The sequence below is a fragment of the Mastigoproctus giganteus genome, chromosome 9 (assembly GCF_048544385.1).
Source record: "Mastigoproctus giganteus isolate SK-2022 chromosome 9, ASM4854438v1, whole genome shotgun sequence".
NCBI lineage: Eukaryota > Metazoa > Arthropoda > Arachnida > Uropygi > Thelyphonidae > Mastigoproctus > Mastigoproctus giganteus.
The window spans coordinates 133,821,700-133,840,913 of NC_143583.1; the positions used below are offsets into that span (position 1 = coordinate 133,821,700).

Below are 19,214 nucleotides of genomic sequence, written 5' to 3' on the forward strand. Positions count from 1 at the left end.
GGTTTTTAGGAGCATTAGCAACTAAGGCCATATTGCTCCGGGATATGCAGTGGTCATTCCCTGACCTTTCCGCATCCTCCGTATTTGGTGGTGACGGGCTCGAACCCCGGTCTAATCAAGAAGCGTGTGCTACGCACTGCTGCTCCTGCCCACCTGGCTACGGAGGCGCCGAGAGAGAGAGAGAGAGCCGCCCTCATGAAATCTTAAGTAAGCTTCGTGTGTGTGTGCGTGTGCTACACCTTGCCTAAAATGGTTTCTCAGATAGAAAAGAAGTTTTTCTAAGAGTGCGTGGGAGAACAAAACGGATGAGGTAGCTACACGCCATGTAATGCACAGAAATGCTGTTTGTAGCATTACAGCGGAATGCTGGAGAGTAAATGTGACGTGTCTAGAGGAACACATTAATCTCAACGTTCTCCATCTTCCTTCTAAAGGGAAAATAACCGGAAAAATAAAATCAAAGCAGACGTTTACCATTTCAACACATTAATATTCAAGATTGGGCGAATTCAGTACTTCACTTGCATATCATTCGGTTGAATATTCATCCAGACTCAATCCATATCGCTATAAGCCTTCGTAACTGAGAGAATATGTTAGTTGGGGAAAGTACAGGTTCGAATCCCGTTCGAAAGTGGGAAGAATCTACTAGGTGTTGTGTCCCAGCGGGGATGAGTAGGTGAGTGCCAAGAGGAGAGACTGGGATTTTTTCCTATCCCACTTATATAAAAACCGGCCTTAAAACCCACGAAATTTACAGACACGATGCATTGATGTCTCAGTCTGTACTGCCTAGGCGCCTTACTCAGAGAACGCAGCCCAACCAAGACAGGCTGTAACTGATTCAAAATTCAGTAACTCATTTTGGTATAAATCCAATAAGAATTTTCAGCAGATAAAGTTGCTATGAGTTTTATTCATTTGCTGTGTATTAAAAACATCGTAATTATGGTTTTTTCATTGATACCTTATGTTTCTCAAAAGGATAAACAAATAATCATATACCAAAGTTCAAATTTTGTCGTTCTTAATGAAAATCAGCAATCAGAAAGAAAGTAATCGATTACTGCCACTCCCACGTTTACTATTCTAAACGCATCTGTTGAAATTTTATTGAGGGAACCTTTCGATGGTACTTTAATAACACTGCAACTACTCCTCTTAGGGTTGCATTTGTTTTGTTAGATCCTACATTTGCCGTTTCTGTAGTATTTTAAGTGGAAATGCGCGAATTTCCACTCAAAATATCTGAACAAACCAAGGATCCTTAGCAATGATTGAAAACGTTTTTCCTGGCGTTATTCCAAAAATTTTGTAACGAAAAACCGTCATGCCAAAAGCGTTACGGAAGTGACGTCGTCCGCGGCTTCCGCCAGAGGCACAAGATACATTTTCTCACGTAATAAACGGGATAATGTAGACGTATAGCATATCGTTGGCAAACAGGAATTCAGAAACAGAAATATTGAAGTTTTAAGATACAAAACATAAAAATTGCAGTTCATCGACTGCTGTATCAGATAAAGTTGGAGACATTTGTGGACCTGTATGTAACCTCAACAAGGAACCTCTATTCATTGTTGCTGTTTACGTTACTCCATTTTTTTTAATAAAAGATGAATAACTTGTGATATTTTTCTATTCTTATTTCATTTCTACTATTCAAATGGTTGATATCTAGCCTCAACGATTCAGCATTACTTTAGCAATATAATTTTCTTTTCATTATTTCAGAAATATGATATAATTACAGCTCATACTGCTCGCTCAAACAATTATTGCGATGCATTCTTATAGTCCTTCATTTCTTGAACTTTTCTTTGGGTTCTGAATTTACTTACTGAAAACTTACAGAAGTTGAGCATAATAAGTTCCGCTCATCATCTGTGGAATCCAATTAAATGAAAACGCTTCAATAATTTTAACGGGCTTAATTATCTTCACTAAATGCTATGATATTTTGGATTAAAGAGACCATTAATAAAACTATCTAAAAATAGTTTCTGCTGTTCACGAAATGGTACATAAAAAACCGAAGGATAAACCTCGTATGCCTCATGCTCCTGTTAAAACTATTCCAGATATTTTATACTGATGACAAACATTTCTTTTAAATTAAAGAGTACCAGCAGTTCATATACCATCCATCGTATTATAAGTATCAGTTGAAATCATGAATATGCGTAATTATTGATTTTATTTTAACCAAATATTGCAGTCAACACTGTTTTATCAAAAGGATGAGGGAAAAGTGCTTTCGGTTCTTTAGAATTCTTTCTTCTTAAGAAAATGCAAAAATTTACGACCATTTTATTCAAAATACTTGATTAAGTTATAATAATCTTAGAATTCGTTTTCTATCTGCATATTTTAGCTGATTCTTCGAGAAAATGCCATCAGAACTGAAAAATTTCCGCATGGCATTCTGGTTATGCGCATTTGGGTTTTGCAACTGGAATAAACATACAAAACTAAAATACGGTAATAAATAAGCTATTTTCAAAATTCTTCATGCAGATCTTGACATTTGGCGGGAATGAAACCATCTGTTTCTTCCCCCCATTAATCATAAGTTAGGCCTGTCATTGAAGACTCAGGGGGGACATTTTCCAATTTAGACGACAGTTTCGTGCGTTAGCGTGTTGGCAGCGGAAAGTGATGTTAAAGACAACGTCCCTTTTGACAACGGTATATTGACATTCGTGACAACATATCTGCTTACTGTTGGGACGAAACACCGGCTTCAGAACCAAGGGGGGGAAGGAGGGAAAACGAGAGAGAGCAGAGATGATGATGCACGAAGAATTATTTTGACTATTCATGTTATTCAGAGGAAGAAAGTCTGAACAGATCTTGTATTTTAGAAAAGTTCACGATTGATTCATTAAAATAACGAATTCCCCAAGAAATTTAAATTTACATAAATTAATTTATAGGCATCTAAATCAGCTCGCTAACATAATGATATGAAAATAACTTCGTACTTTTTTAAAAAAAAGAATTTACAAGATTTAAGACTAGAATATTTTTTTTTATCAAAAGCAAATTATAAAATATAAATATTAATACGTATTTGGCTTAATATAATGCGATATATCTCTTGAGAATATCAAACGAAAAAATTAAACTTAATAAAACTATGAATTTAGATAACTTAGGCTCGTCTTTGCTGCCAAGTTGGTGGATGGGATCATCTCTGAACTCATTACATCTGGAGAATCACGGTTCCAAGCTTTAGGGCTAAACAATTCTTCAGACCAACTCAAGCCGGTAAGTTATTGGAGAAACGATGTCGTGTAGATCTGGTGAGACCAGAAATTGGCCCCACTTCAACACCCAGAATTCGAGGCCCCACAGTTTCCTGAGGCTGGTGGATGGTGCGGTCGACCAAACTCTCACGGTATAGGAGAGCACACTACTGAAGTAAGTTGCGAGGTATTTCTCATTATTTGTTTATTTTGAGTTTTCCACAGATCTATTTTCATACCCCGGAAGGCTTTTAAGGCTTTGGAATATTGAGCTTGGATTTGTTGTTTATAAATGAGTTTCGCATCAAGGATTATTCCAAGCAATTTGTCACTCTCTGTGGGAGTCAGAACATTTACTGCCAATTCCGGAAGTAGAAAAGATGCAGAATCAGCAGAAGTTATCCAACTTAGAGTAAAATGAGATAGCTTGACTTCTCTGGATTAACTGACAGGCCAAAAAATTTGGCATACTTACAGAATGTATTCAGGTAGCTGTTTACAGTTTCAGAGGAGGTTTGTCTTGCTTGTGAATCACCCACCAACAAGGTGTTTGCATGGAAAGTAACACACAATATCATCAGCATACGATAGGAACGCTGGAACTTGATCCATAAATGAAACGAATATTGCTGAAAATATTCGTTTCATTTATACCTACCTACGTGTGGGTAGGTAGATCCCTACCCACACGCTTTTACAGACTGTGATGTCATTATCTGTGAAGTGAAGCATTCTCCTAGATAGCAGATTATTGAGGATCTCGATTATATTTCCGGATATCCCGTACAATCTTTCAAGTAAGGCGAGAAGGGGTGTGATTTGGACTGAGTCGAAAGCAGATTTCATGTCCAGAAAAATGGTGTGATCTTCGTTGTCATTTCAGGCGTGAAGTATTTTCTGTGATAAGGACTGTAGGCAGGTTACAGTAGATCATTAGGCATGGTACAATGGGTAGATTCGGGCCTATGCGCAAAGATTGCGAGGGCTACATCATTATAGATGCACTTCTCGAGGCATTTCAGGAAGGGAGAGGCAATTGATATTGGCCTGAAGTCAGCCGGTGTTTTCGCATGAGGCTTCTTTGGAACTGCCACGACTCTGTACGACAACTAGCTTGACGGCACCTATGCATGTTTGAGTACTTTGTTGTAGAGGTGGGTGAGCTCTTTGCTGATGAAATAAGAAGCGATTTTTAGACTAAAAAGAGGTATTGCGTAAATTCCTGTGGGGGACTTGTCAGGCAGTGAATTTATTATTTTTATCCGCTGTTCTTCAGAAATTTCAATATTACTAGTAGGTGAAGAAACGTTAAGCTCTTAGTTCCAAGAACATAGAGTGTTCTCTCTTAAAACGTAGCACATGCTCACACCATTCCTGGTCATCTAAAGACAGGGGGGTGCAAGTATGACCTGTGGACCACACACGTTTCCCCCTGGATAGCTGGCCATTCATGAAATTGTCAATAGCCGATTGTTTACTCTTCTGGAAATCCATCCTTGCTTTGGCAAATTTGGCATATGAGTCTTGTGAAGGCGACTTCTTGTTTGAGGCATGGGCCTGTTTTTCCTTAAAGGCCTTAGTCAGGAGGTCATTCACACCAGGCTTTGAGTGGGAACTAAAGATGCATGTTTTGGACATTGCACACCTCGCAATGAATTCCGTCCATCTCGAAAGCCAGTAGGCAGCCTCAGTGATGTTAAGCTCTGCCAGTATATTCCATAGGTAAAGTTGGAAAAGAGTAGTAACTTTTCCCATGTTGATGTATTTTGGTTGGCATACTCCTGACAGTGTTTGTAGCTTGTACTGGTGTACGTTCATCGATAGGTGTCTGCAGTGATATTATGGCAGCGATTGGATCATGATCAGACAGGAGGAAGTTCTCAGTTATGCTCAGGGTTTCCTTTACTGAACAGTTTGAGAAGATGCGCTGAAGGGTGGCATTGACATGTGAAGGAGGAACATGAATAAGACCAATGCCCATTTCCGACATGTTCAATGAAAGTGTGTCTAGGAGCTTCTTTGAGGCGCAGTGGAAGGTTAAAATCTCCTAGGATGACGAGCTTTCAATGATGACTGATCGTGCATGACAGCCATGCATGTCAGATTAAGGACATTATGAGGACATTGGGATTATCCTCAGGAACCGGTGGAGGGAAATAAACGGCACACACAGAGATTGCAAACGAGCAAATCGGTAGATCCCCAGAATTGCTTCTATGTCTCCTTCTGGGTAAGTGGATGCCTTAATTAGGGGAAGTGAGCTCCTGTGACAGATTGCTACACCGCCACCTCGTCTCCCAATTCTATTAGCAGACAGCATGTGATAACCAAGACTTCAGGTGAAGACAGCAATTTCCATTCCATCTCTGAGCCACGTTTCAATCAGAATTACGAAGTCGTACTCTGCGCAGGAAAGTAAATCAAGTAGCCATCTAGTTATTCTTGACACTCCTAATGTTTTGCAGGAAAAATCGGATATTTACCTCCATAGAGGATTGTACCAGGATGGGATTACTCTCATCTGCTTTTCATATACTGATCTGAAATCTCGTCTGGGGACCGATGTCACGTTCCATAGGCCCTGTTGCTGGATATTCTAATTGGAATATAAATCTTATTATACCGAAACTTATTATATGACTCGTGCCATACTATAAGATTTCTCGCTGCGTGGATCCCAGTTAATGTAATACGATCTTGGGTAAGGACGCGTTACCAAAATAGTATATTAATCCTACTGATTCCTAATCATTTATGTAAACTCCTGGCTTGTAGCCATGAAGGAGGGGGGGAGAGTACAAAGTATGCACAATTAAGTGACCGTGTTTCGAGACTACGTGACTACTAAATACGGTGTTATATTTATATTATTTCTATCTTACGAACTGCTCTGACCTTATTATATGTTCGTCTCGGAGCATAAACAGAAAATTTATTTTTTATATGAAAAAAGTAGACTTTTAAACATTTCTTTCTGAGAATTACATGTAGGATATCCACAAATCTCTTTTTCAAAATTAAAACGTTATTGTGTGAATAGAGTAGGTGATACAAATCTGAAAGCACTTTATGTGATAGAGAATATCTTCAAGTTTTTATTCACTAATCGGAAAATGTGCGCGCTGCAGTAGATGGCAGAATAATCGCAAAACTAATCATGGACGAATTTATTACTCCCAAAAAGGCACAGCGAGTACTGTGGTTCAATGAGCTGAAGTCTGCCATCAATGTTACGCGTAAATTTCGAACACGATTTAAAAAGAAGCCACCGAGTATACTTATAGTTCTGCAATAGTATGGAACATTCATAAAGGACGCCTGTTTGCGCAATCATACCGGCCGAGATGGTGGCTGAACAAAAGTCGGAGAGGGCGCAGTGAAGTTGGTTCGTAGAAGTTTTACGCGAAGCTCAGGAAAATCTATACGACATGCCAGTTGTGAGCTTAACATGCCGAGATCAACAGTGTGCAACGTGCTGTGTGAGAATGAAATAATACAGCCTGCACAGAAGCTGTCGATCGACGACAAAACCAGGAAGATGGAATTTTATTGGTCAATTCCAAAATGGTTACAGTTTTTCTATTATTCTATCAGCTGCTAAAGCACGCACATTTTCCAGTGGGTGAATAAAAACTTGAAGATATCCTCTATCACCTGTAAGTGGTTTCCCTATGTTATTTTACAAATAACATTTAAAAAAAAACAGGTTCCAGAAAGACAAATAGGCAAAATTCTTGGCTGACATTCAACCTGACAAAAATACATGTAAGTCGAAGTAATTTACTGTGGCCTTCTACTGAATTTAATATACATGCCTCTCATATTAGTGCGTCTAATCTTCTAGCTCATTCGAGGAAGAGCTAAATAAAGGATTACAGTTACAAGCTACGTAATACCCCTCACTAGATTCTCTCTCTCGTTGCATGTCAGCTAGCGACTTGCTCACAAATTACACTTCCACCTACGCGTGCAGGAAAGGCACTCGCCTTTGAACCATACAGGTATCCCTGTCTGTTTCACACACACGTAAACACACCACAACGTTGATGCGTTGTGTTATGCGACCAGAATGGCCTCTGAATATTCTTTTATCGCATAATATTCTTTCCTGTGACCTCGACTGACATTAAGACTAATGTTTGCTATTAGCGTGTTAAGTCGGAATCTTAACGGTCTGTTATTATTTCTTGTTTAATTATGTTATTTAAATTAATTTATTACAGGTGTTGTTAATTTTTATCGTAATGAGCATTATAATACATTCCACAATAGCAAATTGGGCTTTTTTTATCGTTACAATTAAAAATAAAACAAAAAAGAAGTTTGAGAATAGTGCCCCACGAACTCCTTTTTAAGATTCATAAGAGCAAATAGATTTTCCGATATTATTTTTAAAATAATGTTATTAAAATGTATGGTATATAACATGTCTGTAAATTGTGTGTGTTCTGTCGTCGATTTGGAGTTTGCTGGATGAAAAACCCGAGTTTCGGGCAGACAAACCCATGCTACTCTAGCCTGAGACCGGCTAACTCAGCCACGATGTGAAAAAAGGTCCACAAAAATACTTCCCGTCATCGACAGGATTCGAACTCAAGTCTTTTCCGTCCAGGGTGGGAAGGATGGTGATCGTGCTAACTCTGCTACCCACGAGGATCTTTTACTCGCGTTTATATTAACTTGAATGTTTATAAATTGACCTTTTTTACGGTTACTTTCATTCTTACAAGTTAACAGTAAATTAGCATCTTATTATAGTCATCGTTATAACACAAACTCTTTAAATTGTATCGACTGATAATTCGACTCCAACTTTGTATTTGATTCCTCCATTTTGCTTTTTAAATATCTATATTATTTCATTTATTTTTCTAGCTAATCTATCTTCATGCATTTTGATACTCTTCTTGAAGTTCTCTGATAGCTAAACAGTTTGTGAACCTTCTGCATCAATAAGTAGCTCACATGGGCACCTCACTGGCACTTCGCTGAAAAAAGGCAACTGCACCATAACCACCTAACATAGATCTTGAAGTATTGTATATGTTTCTGTAGGAGCTGACTCGAACTACTGTTTAAGGAAGCTTCCATCCTGCAGTGGGTTGATAGTGGCTGCAGTTTACCTTTATGGAAGATACACAGTGCAGTGGTCGAGTTTCAGATGACTCCCGGATACTGTTTTCAAAATGTTCGACACATTCGGCAGACTGATGGAAGATGATGGTGAGGAAACTCCTGGGTCCTCAGTACTTTGTACTAATTGAAAACATTTAACTGATGGTAAATACCATCAGAATGAGGCAGTTTCGTCACGTAGTCCAGTTTAAACGAAAAGCCTGTGCAACGGACACTGTCCGCTATTATCGTAGTCAAATTAGGTCCATTAAAGCGGGGTTTACTGTATTTGAAGTGTTGACTTATGATCAACAGCATGCTGAAACCAAGAAACGCGTTTACAACGAGATTACACAAGACATGAGAAGAACTGGCAATATGGCTTGTACTGCATGTGAATGACCTTTTGAAATCATTTTCCCTTTTGCATAATTCTCGTCTGTATAGTTTCCATAATGTGTCTACCAAATACGAACGGTTTTCGCCTATTAGTTTTCTGTGCAGTTGCTTCGGAGTATATGAACTTTAATTACTGACGCCCTATACACATTCTAATTTATTAAGCGCAACGGTTAATTAGCGTTTCATGGTAGGGATGAATGTAATATTAATTTCGCACCAAAGAAATTCTTTATTAATAGCTGTCATCGAAATATTGTATTTTATGGTTATAAATAAGAATTCTTTTGTCTTACATAATTAATATTACATTAATCCCTAGGATGAGGTTCTAGTTAGTCTAACCTTAAGTAAATTAGTGTTTACTTAATGCACTTTACAACTTATGTCATTATCGAAGTGTCCGTTAAAGCGTAGGGCAAGTTTCAGAGGCGAAGGGTGTTTTCCAGTACACATTTCTTGAAGATGCTTGAGGGTACCAGCGAATGGTGAAACATGCAGCGGTGACGGGAGAACCCAGATGGCACTAAAGCTTCCTTTTTTTGTGTAAGTGAATAGTCGATCCACTCATTTTTGAAAACTGAGAGCAACTATGTAGCATTCGTGGCAAACCATTGGATATTTATTTTTTAATGTTAGGTGGTTTCATCGGATATGTAGGAAGATATTTTTTGACACGCTCAGAAAGCTGTTTCATTTATGCCAGCAGTAGTATCTGTGGAGTTGTACGTCACTTAATTGGTGCTTAATATGGATTTTTTTCTGGATTTTATGTGGTGCGCTCAAGAATAGTTTATGTAGGTAACCCTAACACTCTGGACAAACTAAAAGAAATGTTGAAAACTATATTGACGAACATATCTTTGTAGAGTTGTATCAAATACATTAAACTAATGAATGCATGTCTTCTGGTAAGGACAGGAGAATATTTATGAGTTCTTTTCATACCGTGGCTGAGTTTGTTGGTAAAGTTGTACGGTTTTTCATCCGGAAAGTCACCTTGTCACTTTAACGATAAAACATCAATAGCACTCTCAGAAACTTTCACTCATCTTACTTATATATTTATCAGTAGTGTACTGTTGCTTGGAGATGCCAATGGATACAACTACCAACTTTATAGACGAGGCTATTTACTTGGAAGATCATGGAAGATCATCTGCTACTTTTGAAATCAGATCTTCACAGAATACATTAAGCTAGCAGGTAGCAGCATTTTTCTAAATCGCAAGTTGGAAACATCCCTTAGAGCGTATGGGATTTTTATGTTAAACATATTTAAGATTACACGTGCAATATATAATTTTAAACATCGTCTAACTTCGGTTGTCTACAGTTTTCATCATAAATATCTCTGATGGAACGAAGAAAAATAACTCGCAAGAAAGAAAGATAGGAAGATAATGATTATCAGAGACTCTCACTTTCTCTCTATTTCTTCTTGTTCCTTCTTTTCCTTTTCCCCCCTTAATGTGTTGTTCTATAACAACATCACAGAACAATCTCTCTAATAACTGCTGGCATCTTCTGTGTTTGCAAATACAACACAAGTCATTCCGGTAACGATCTAGAAAATGACAAAAGAGGGCACTACTGATTTAAAATGGTATATACTTTACTGCAAATGAGAGAGAGAGCTAGAAGAAAAATTTAACTTCCAAGAAACAGTTCTACTGACGAAAATTGTATGTTCCTTTGTACTTGTGATGAACCTACGATCGATCCCATAACACAAGAAGAGTTTGAACAGAGAAAGATGAAATTTTGGCTACGGAAAAAAGATAGGAGAGACCCTGTTTATTTCCAAAAAAAAATATGATTGTATGAGACTTAGATAATCCATGACAGCATGAAGTTTCGGCTGAAAATGAAGTATTTTTTTTAACCTCCCTGGGTTGCTTTGTTGTATTTCTAAGTTAGATTCGATGGTGAATTTTTAGAATTAGTTTTGGAAATAGAAATGGGTTAGAAAATAATCTTCATCAATACCTTAGACAGAATGCACACACAGACTCGCAATTTCCATAATTTTATGTAAACTACATTTCTCTCTTGGATTGGTTCCGTATATATCAGTTTCAGATGCGCTTACTGCAAAATGTATGAGTAAACGTTGATTTTATTAAAGGCTCGCAAGAATCCATTAAATTGGAAGAAAACGCTGTACACCAATTTTAACCAGTACAGAGTTTTATTCCGAGTTTGTTAGTTATGGACAACGTAGTCCTTTCGGGATTATATTAAAATTGACAGGGTCCTTTATTATGAAAAAAAGCTTCGTTTATTACAGCCCTACCACATGCCACCAACATTATCCTCCAACTGGTTGTACGTGGCAGGTGGGACTACTCACCATTTCTCATATATTCGTTAGATTTCTCACAACGAGTCTCATTTGCCTTCGCTATAAATGGAAAATTGTACCATGCCCAATAAACACGAGATGATGAAACATATGTAAGTAATCACCGGTTTATCTCGAAAGGTGGCGCATCAATCTTTGCTTTTGTACGATAGGCTCGAAATGACCAAGAGATGCTTTTAGCACGAGACATGTTTAATTGGTCGCTGTTTCCCCGTGTCCATTGTAACAACGAAGGGCCATTACACTTATATACGTTAACAATGTCCTCCATTGAAGTGTGATGCTTAATTAATTAATTAGGCTTAATTAATTTACAGAACATTGATTCTATTTATCAGTAGACTAATTAATTCCAAATAGAGATAGCTGATATTCATATCTTAAATTGCAAAGTTATGTTTCCATCCAGAACGAGGACTTCAGACGATATTTGGAATGCGTTATTTCGAACTCTACAATAACAAGTCTAGTGATCGCTATTGCATTTAATATAAACGTAAATTAATCCTAACTGGGGCGTATACTTCGGTTACAGATTTGCACAATTCATTATGTTGTAGTTCTCAATATCACGAATAAGAATTTAATTCAAAAATCGAGGGTATTCGTCACTGCTTCTACAATGTGCACACAGGTATGCTTATACAGGTAACCTCATCCGACCTTTAAGAGTTTCGGATCTTTTTCGTTCTCTGGTGCATCTTTTCTTATGATCTTGTACGTCATGGGATGTATTATTATTCTGGGACTGTTGAAACTAAGGAGGATGCCACATATATTCACACTACTTTTTAAAAGAGAACTAGGGTTAAGTGTACAGTCCGAGATGAAGTTCTCTGAGCAGTGCAGACAAGCTACCAGGACAGCTCTTAGGGTTTTGTCAATGATATACAAGAATTTTGTTAGCAGGAACAAGGAGATGGTATTTTCGTTGTATAAGGCAGTGGTTATGTCGCATCTTGAATCCTAATTTCAGGAGGGATGTGGAGCTGATGAAACGGGTGCAGAAAAAAGCAACAAGATTATACAGGAGCAAAATAGGATTTTGCTCCTGCATAATACTTCAGTTCTGAAAATTCCAGCGTCTGGAAAGGCCTGATATGGTATGACAAGCTTTAAATGAATAGAGTAAACAAAACGTTGTTGGCATTCTTACTCTTTTTTGGACAACACACAAACTGAAAATAGATGGTTGCTGGATAGATGTGCGAAATTTTTCTTTCGGTCAAGAATAACTGATTATTGGAACGAACTTCCATCTGGTGTTATGGAGGTGGATAGTTTGAATAAATTTAAGAAAGAATTAGAAAAATTATCAGAAGAGTTGTATAGATGTGTGGGTAGTATTTTTATTGGCTGATGGTGTATCAGTTTTCTTCCTTGCATCTTTTGCCACTACTAATACAAATCATCTCTTCGTAATCCTCATTCTGTATGCGGAGGCATGGGTTTCTTGATCTTGATACATACATTGCCGTCAGTTATACACCCAAGAAATGAAAGGTCCATCAAGGATACTGCGAGGACTAGTATCGCCCCTAGGGTCCTGGACACAAAACCTGATGCGCTCTTGATCCACAGCTTCTTGTGGATCAAGAGTGAATCATATTTGATAGGGTGAAATAGGACTTGTCATGCCTCTCGTCCCTCTTGTGAAGTCCCTAGTATCGCTTGTTAAGTAAAGCCTTAATGATGATAACAAGCCTTAATGATGATAACAAAGTTACACAGTTCTACTTGCAGGTAAGCGCATTTTCTTTCATTACTAAATGGCAATGGTACTTCACTAAGGTTCGGCAGGAAGCGCTCTGATATCGGGCTGTCCGTCTAACATTTTGGTAGGATAGTGTATCCTCACTGTCTATGCAATTAAATGCGAGTCCTCGATACTACTAAAAATAATTATTTTAAATAAAAAGTTTTAAAATTATTATGCTCTCAAAGGCGAGAAAAAGAATACAATAAAAGACCTTTTTTGTAAATCACAGGAGTGAACCTCGAGAATGATGGAAAACTTTCAAACAAACGATAGAAATTTATAGTGATGAATTTTTGCACATCACTCAGTTATTGGTATAGTCCATGCAAGTAAAGTATTCAGGTCTTATCGGGGATAAACAAGCGTCCTGAGCACCATAATTTACACTCCCCCTGAAGTAAATGATCTATAGAAGAGAAAAGACCCATGTCACGGTTGCAAGTTTAAACGGAAAGAAAAAGAAATAAATCAAAATGATTCACTAGCCAGTTCGTATTCCGAAATATATTCCTTTGGGTTTTTATCTTCGCAGTAGACTTCAAAATGACCACCCATACTAGCTAGCTCCGTTTACTATCTGGAACGTACAAAAAGCTAAATTTCCTCAAAGTATTTTCCAATAGTTTTTTTAATTATTAGTGAAGGTTTGCGATGTTATTAAATAAATCAGAATTAGGTTAGTTTACTCTTCTGGAATGAAAAAAAATAGCTCATATAGAAGTTAGATGTATCAATCTAAGTGCTTTGAAAAATTCTAAACATATATCGTCAAACAATAGGGAGTATAATAACAAATTACCAAACAATAGAGAGTATAATAACAAATTACCAAACAATAGGGAGTATAATAACAAATTATAAAGACAAATCACTTTTTAAAAATTACCAGGCTATTATGAAAGAATTTTCCTCTTCACGAGAACATTTTGGTCTTCCAAAAAAACCAAAGTATAATAACATCATTTGAAAGAATAAGTTTTTCTTTATGCGGTCATGAAAATTGGCGGATAACACCATTGACGCCATGACATCATTAGACGTATATAACAGTAAGGTGGTGTTAAGTGTAATTCCATCGAAGTTGATTAATAATTTAAACTTTTCTGAATGCACTCATCGGGATTACATTTCTCTACTTCGTTGTTGTATGGTGCCGTTGAACGTTAATAACTTTGCCACGAACGTGAATCTTTCCATGTCAAAAGAGAATTAATTTGAGTCCACACTAAATCTTTAATTTGAGCAAAATCTTTTCCAACTTTTGAAAAGACCTAATGGTACAAAATGATAACGAAATGATAGTACATTAACCGCGTGCTTGTGGACATATAATAAAAGAAAAATCCAGTTATTGATCTCAAAGGCTGAGGCCTACATTACATTCATCATTCGATTTGTCATCTAATGTGGTGGTGTTCACACGAAAATAATTTAAGTTGTTAAAAGGAAACTTAAAATTATCTAAACAGAGAAATGTTTAGATAATTTTAAGTTTCAGCGAGGCTTTTAAGGGAAGATAAGGGATTTTTAAAATGAAATAAGTTTGCCAAGTTTAATAGAAAATTACTTACGTCCTGTAAGAGGGTGAAGAAGTGTTGGGTGAGTTGCTGCAGCTGGAGGTGACTGTTGTTTCGGTTTGCTGACCTTTGTGTTACTTTTGGCAAACTCTAGACGGATGGTCTGTGGAAGTTCGGGGTCAAATCGCACACCCTGCTGGAAAAGGAACGAAAAGATTAGTAATAGATGCCAGAATTGTAGATACAATTATGATAAAACAGTAATAAGATTAGAGGACGTACATAAAGAGAACATAATTATTTCTAAAATATTAAGTTGTATTTTAAAATAACAAATGATGTTTGTATTATGCCGAAAAGTCCTGGTGTATTATCTTCAGAATCGAGCTTTCACTGCTGGTTATTCTTCCTGATATCCAGCATATGTAAGTTCCCCCAATACCAGTGATCCATATTTAATCTTCTCTAAGAAAAAGGTCCAAAAAGAAAACAAAAAACCTGCCAAATTAGGGCCACCCAAGAATTAACTTATATGTCCATTAATGGCGTGTGTCCTGTGGTCGATTTGGTTGGTGTGCCAGTTGAGAAACCCAACTTGGGAGGGGGAACCTTGCTATCTACGCCTGAGACCCACTAATTCAGCTACGGAATGACAAAAGCCCATAAAAGTTCCTGGGTGATTATAACCATTGTGCTACACTGAAAAAATTATGAAAGAAGTTTAGTTTTCTGAGCATCCATGAGTATAACGTTTTTAGATTTTTAGATTTAGGGGAAGAGCCAAAGGATTTCGATAAACAATTAGCATATCCATCATATGTGTTCAACTAACTCCCACCAGCTTAGGTTTCAATTACTTTCACGCTAAAGCAAGAATCTATTACATAGTTTCTCTGATCATCTGATAAATGCCTGCATACCAACCACAAGTCCAGCAACTGGCAACAATTTTTAGGGCAGACATTAAATTCGAATTTCAAAACGCGCTGAAGAAACCCACTCTAATCAAGATCATCACAGTTAATAACAGGATGATATATTAAAGAGATCCAATCGAGCGAATTGTCATTTCTTATTTCTCGTCCTAAACAGTCCACTAGAGCATATTCACACTCAGAGGGATCGCGTGGCTATCCATCGTACCTGTAATTGTTCAAATTAAGTCAGAGTAAACAATTTAGCGCCAATAAATCTTCTTGAATTACATGGAGAGAGCTACTAAGCCTGGAGGTAAGCGGAACTAAATCAATAGCTGTAACCTTTCCGTAACGTTGACGGGTGTCACATGCGAGCCTTTCCAGGAAGATGTACGACAATAACATTTTAGCAAATTTTATATCGGTCGGAAAAATCATCTTATTACGTGTTCCTTTAGTAGCGCAGTATCTCATTACCAGCGCTTGACAAACGACCTATATTAATCGTACTGGAAAGCCCTTGTGGATATCTGAAGTCCCCATTGAGATCTCTTCGGGACTGTGGCATTGTCGTCCGCGCTTGTGGTTAGGTGCGGTAAATATATCTTGCCCAGGTGACATAAATATTGCTGCTATCCTCCTCGTTGGCATTTATGAAGTCGCGCTCGAAAAAAGTGTAACGAAATATGTGCCGGTTTTGTGACAGAAAGCGCTGTATCTCGTCACAGCGAGAAGTGGGCGGAGAGCACATTCAAGTGGAAGTTATCTTCAGAATCGAGGGTTTAATTCTTTATTTCATCAGTAAATGAAGTAAAACAAAAAACTCAATGAGGGAAAAGCTGTTTTAATCCGATAAATGAAAAGCCACATGTTCTATTTGAGAGGCAGAATAACGGAAGACCACATGTAGTATTAGTAGTGGCATGTGATGCAAGAAAGCAAGTGTATGAGCTTATCCAGCATCAGCCAAAAAAAAAAAAAAAAAAAAAAATCACACCATTCCCTCCAAATGCCTGTCCAGTTCCTCCTTAAATTTATTCAAACTATCAACTTCCACAACGACAGATGGAAATTTGTTCCAGCAATTAACCACCCGCTGGCTAAAGGCAAATTTCCGCACATCTATTCTACATCTGTCCTTTCTTAATTTGAATTTATGTCCCCTTAGGTTCGTAATCTGAACAAGTGGAAGGATCCCATCAGAAATCAGCATGCTCAACCCATTCAAGGCCTTATATACCTCAATCAGATCACCGCGCAGGTGCCTAGTCTCCAGCCACTGCAATTTGCAGAATTTAAGCCTCTCTTGATAACAGGATCCCTTCATTCCCCTCACCAATCTTGTTGCCCTTCTCTGTACACGCTCAAGTAAATCTACATCCTTCCTAAAATGAGGCCTCCAGACCTGTACGCAATACTCAAGGCGTGGCCTCACCATTGCCTTATACAGAGGGATAATCACCTCCTTTTCCCTGCTAGCAAAATTCCTATATATCATTGACAAAACCCCATGACCTGCCCTGGCAGCCTGTCTGCATTGCTCAGAAACCTTCATATCTGCCTGCACAATTACTCCCAGGTCTCTTTCATTTTCTACCACCTTAAGTGTAGTACCACACAGTTGGTACGTTTCTCTGGGGTTACTTCTACCCATATGCAGTACTTTGCATTTGTCAAGGTTAAACTTCAGTTGCCACTTCTTAGCCCATCTGCCCAAATTATCCAGATCCTGTTGCAGTAGAACACTGCCATTACTGTCATTAACAACCCTGCCAACCTTTGTATCATCTGCAAACTTCGACATTAAGCCTGATATACCTTCATCAATATCATTGATAAATATACAAAACAACAGTGGACCTAACACCGAACCCTGTGGGACCCCACTAATAACATTAGTCCAAGAAGAGCAGCACCCATTGATTACCACCCTCTGTCTTCTCCCACTTAACCATCCTTTTATCCATTGTAGCAACCTACCCTTAATACCATTCTGCTCCAATTTGTACAATAGTCTTCCATGCGCAACAGTGTTAAAAGCTTTCCTGAAATCCAAGTATATGATATATGAAAATTATGTTTTGCATCCAGTTCCTTTGTAACCACAACATAATATCCTATCAAATTTGTCAGACAAGACTTTCCCTTAACAAACCCATGCTGTGTCTGAATTATTGCTGCAGTCTTGTCTAGATGATCCTGCAATGCATCTTTAACCAGTGACTCCATTATTTTACCAGGAACAGAAGTTAAACTAACTGGTCTGTAATTACTCGTGTCACCCTTCGAACCCCCCTTGTGAATTGGGGATACATTTGCACATCTCCAGTCCGTGGGAACCTCCCCTGAGTCCAAGGACGCTCTCATAATTATGGCTAAGGGTTTGCTTAGTTGCTTTGCCGCCTCCTTTAATATAACTGGATAGATCCCATCCACCCCAGGTGCTTTTCTTACGTTTAACTTCAACAATTTCTCCTCCACTTTGCTTTCAGCTATTACAAAATCATTAAATATCCTGCTACAATTTGATAACCTTCTGTCATTTTCAAACCTTAACAATTCCTCACGTGTGAATGTAGATGCAAAATACTCATTCAGTTTGTTGGCTATCTGAGCAGGATCATCAACAGTCGAACCATCGATGTCAAGTGGACCAATCAGATTCATCCCCTTCCTTTTAGAGTTTATATAAGTAAAGAAATCCTTGCTGTTTTTCTTAGCATCTTTTGCCAAGGATTTCTCGTAATCTGCCTTCGCCTGCCGAACCTCCTTTGTGACCTGATTACAGATTAACTTATATCTGCCATAGGCTTCTGCATCGCCTGATAATTTATATGCATCCCATGCATTTTTCTTCTCTGTTACGAGTCTCATTAGTTCATTTGACAACCATTTAGGCCTAAACCTTGAACAATATTTCTTAATAGGTATGAACCTTTTAGTAGCTTCGACGATTATTTCCTTGAATGCTTCCCACTTAGAATTTACTGTTGGTAACATCGTCAGTTGATCCCACTGTACAGAATTTAAAAATGTGGGAATATATCACTGCCATCAAAGAGACCGAGGTTGACAAATCACAACTAACAATGTCAAATTGAATTAAGGACTGAACTGAAGGTTTCGCATTGCATTTCAAGTAATATTTGGGACATAGTTCAAGCCAAGTGTATATAACTCAAGTTTGAAATTAAGGTCCTTGAAGATGACTACTGGAAGTAAAGTATTGCTGATTTTATAAATCGTCCCTCCCCCTTTCTGGAAAAATGGCCAATCGGAAACACCCTTTCTTCTGTTCCATACCACCACACCACAATTCCCTCCGACTTAAAACCCAATAGCAGTGGCGCCAAGTGTGAAGGACCCGTCAGCGAAATAGCTATTGTGCTTTGATCTCTGTTTTTCTCTCGCTCTACTTTCCTCTTACTTAAGTAGTTTTGAAGTCATGAGCTATTGGTTACACAGAGTAATCAAGTTAAACGTTGTGAAAGATAAAGCGCTACCATTATACCTTCGCGAAGTAATCCTACTTTCTGTAACGTAATGTAAGTAAATCCATTTCTCGCCAGAAGGTTGTACTATTGCTGCAGAAATTAAACGTGTGTGTACTCCATCTGAGTGATCACCCTGGTGTTTTTTTGGAAGTAATCCTTCAGGTTCTTCTGCATCCTGCAGTGATTTGCTAGATTGCTTCGTGAGGGAAGGTGGCATCTTCAACATGTGTCGTCTGTCACTCTGGGGTCATTGGAGATGGATTTCTATAGTTCTTGGTGTTGATTACCTTGTCTTGGATGGCAAGCATGAATCCTTCGATCTCGGGAAGAGCCTCCCGCTCTTAAGACACTGAGGACCAACGACGGCTAAATGTCCAGAAGAACAACCATACACAACACT

General features: G+C 38.1%; 1 protein-coding gene across 1 annotated transcript in view; it reads right to left on the reverse strand.

Annotated features, from left to right (window-relative positions):
- Positions 1-19,214, reverse strand: part of LOC150080750 (uncharacterized) — a 229,425-nt gene that overhangs the window by 50,971 nt on the left and 159,240 nt on the right. Inside the window, exon 2 of the mRNA XM_090381082.1 lies at positions 14,458-14,599. Coding sequence (XP_090237208.1) covers positions 14,458-14,599 — 142 coding nt within the window. The remainder of the gene's footprint in view (positions 1-14,457; positions 14,600-19,214) is intronic.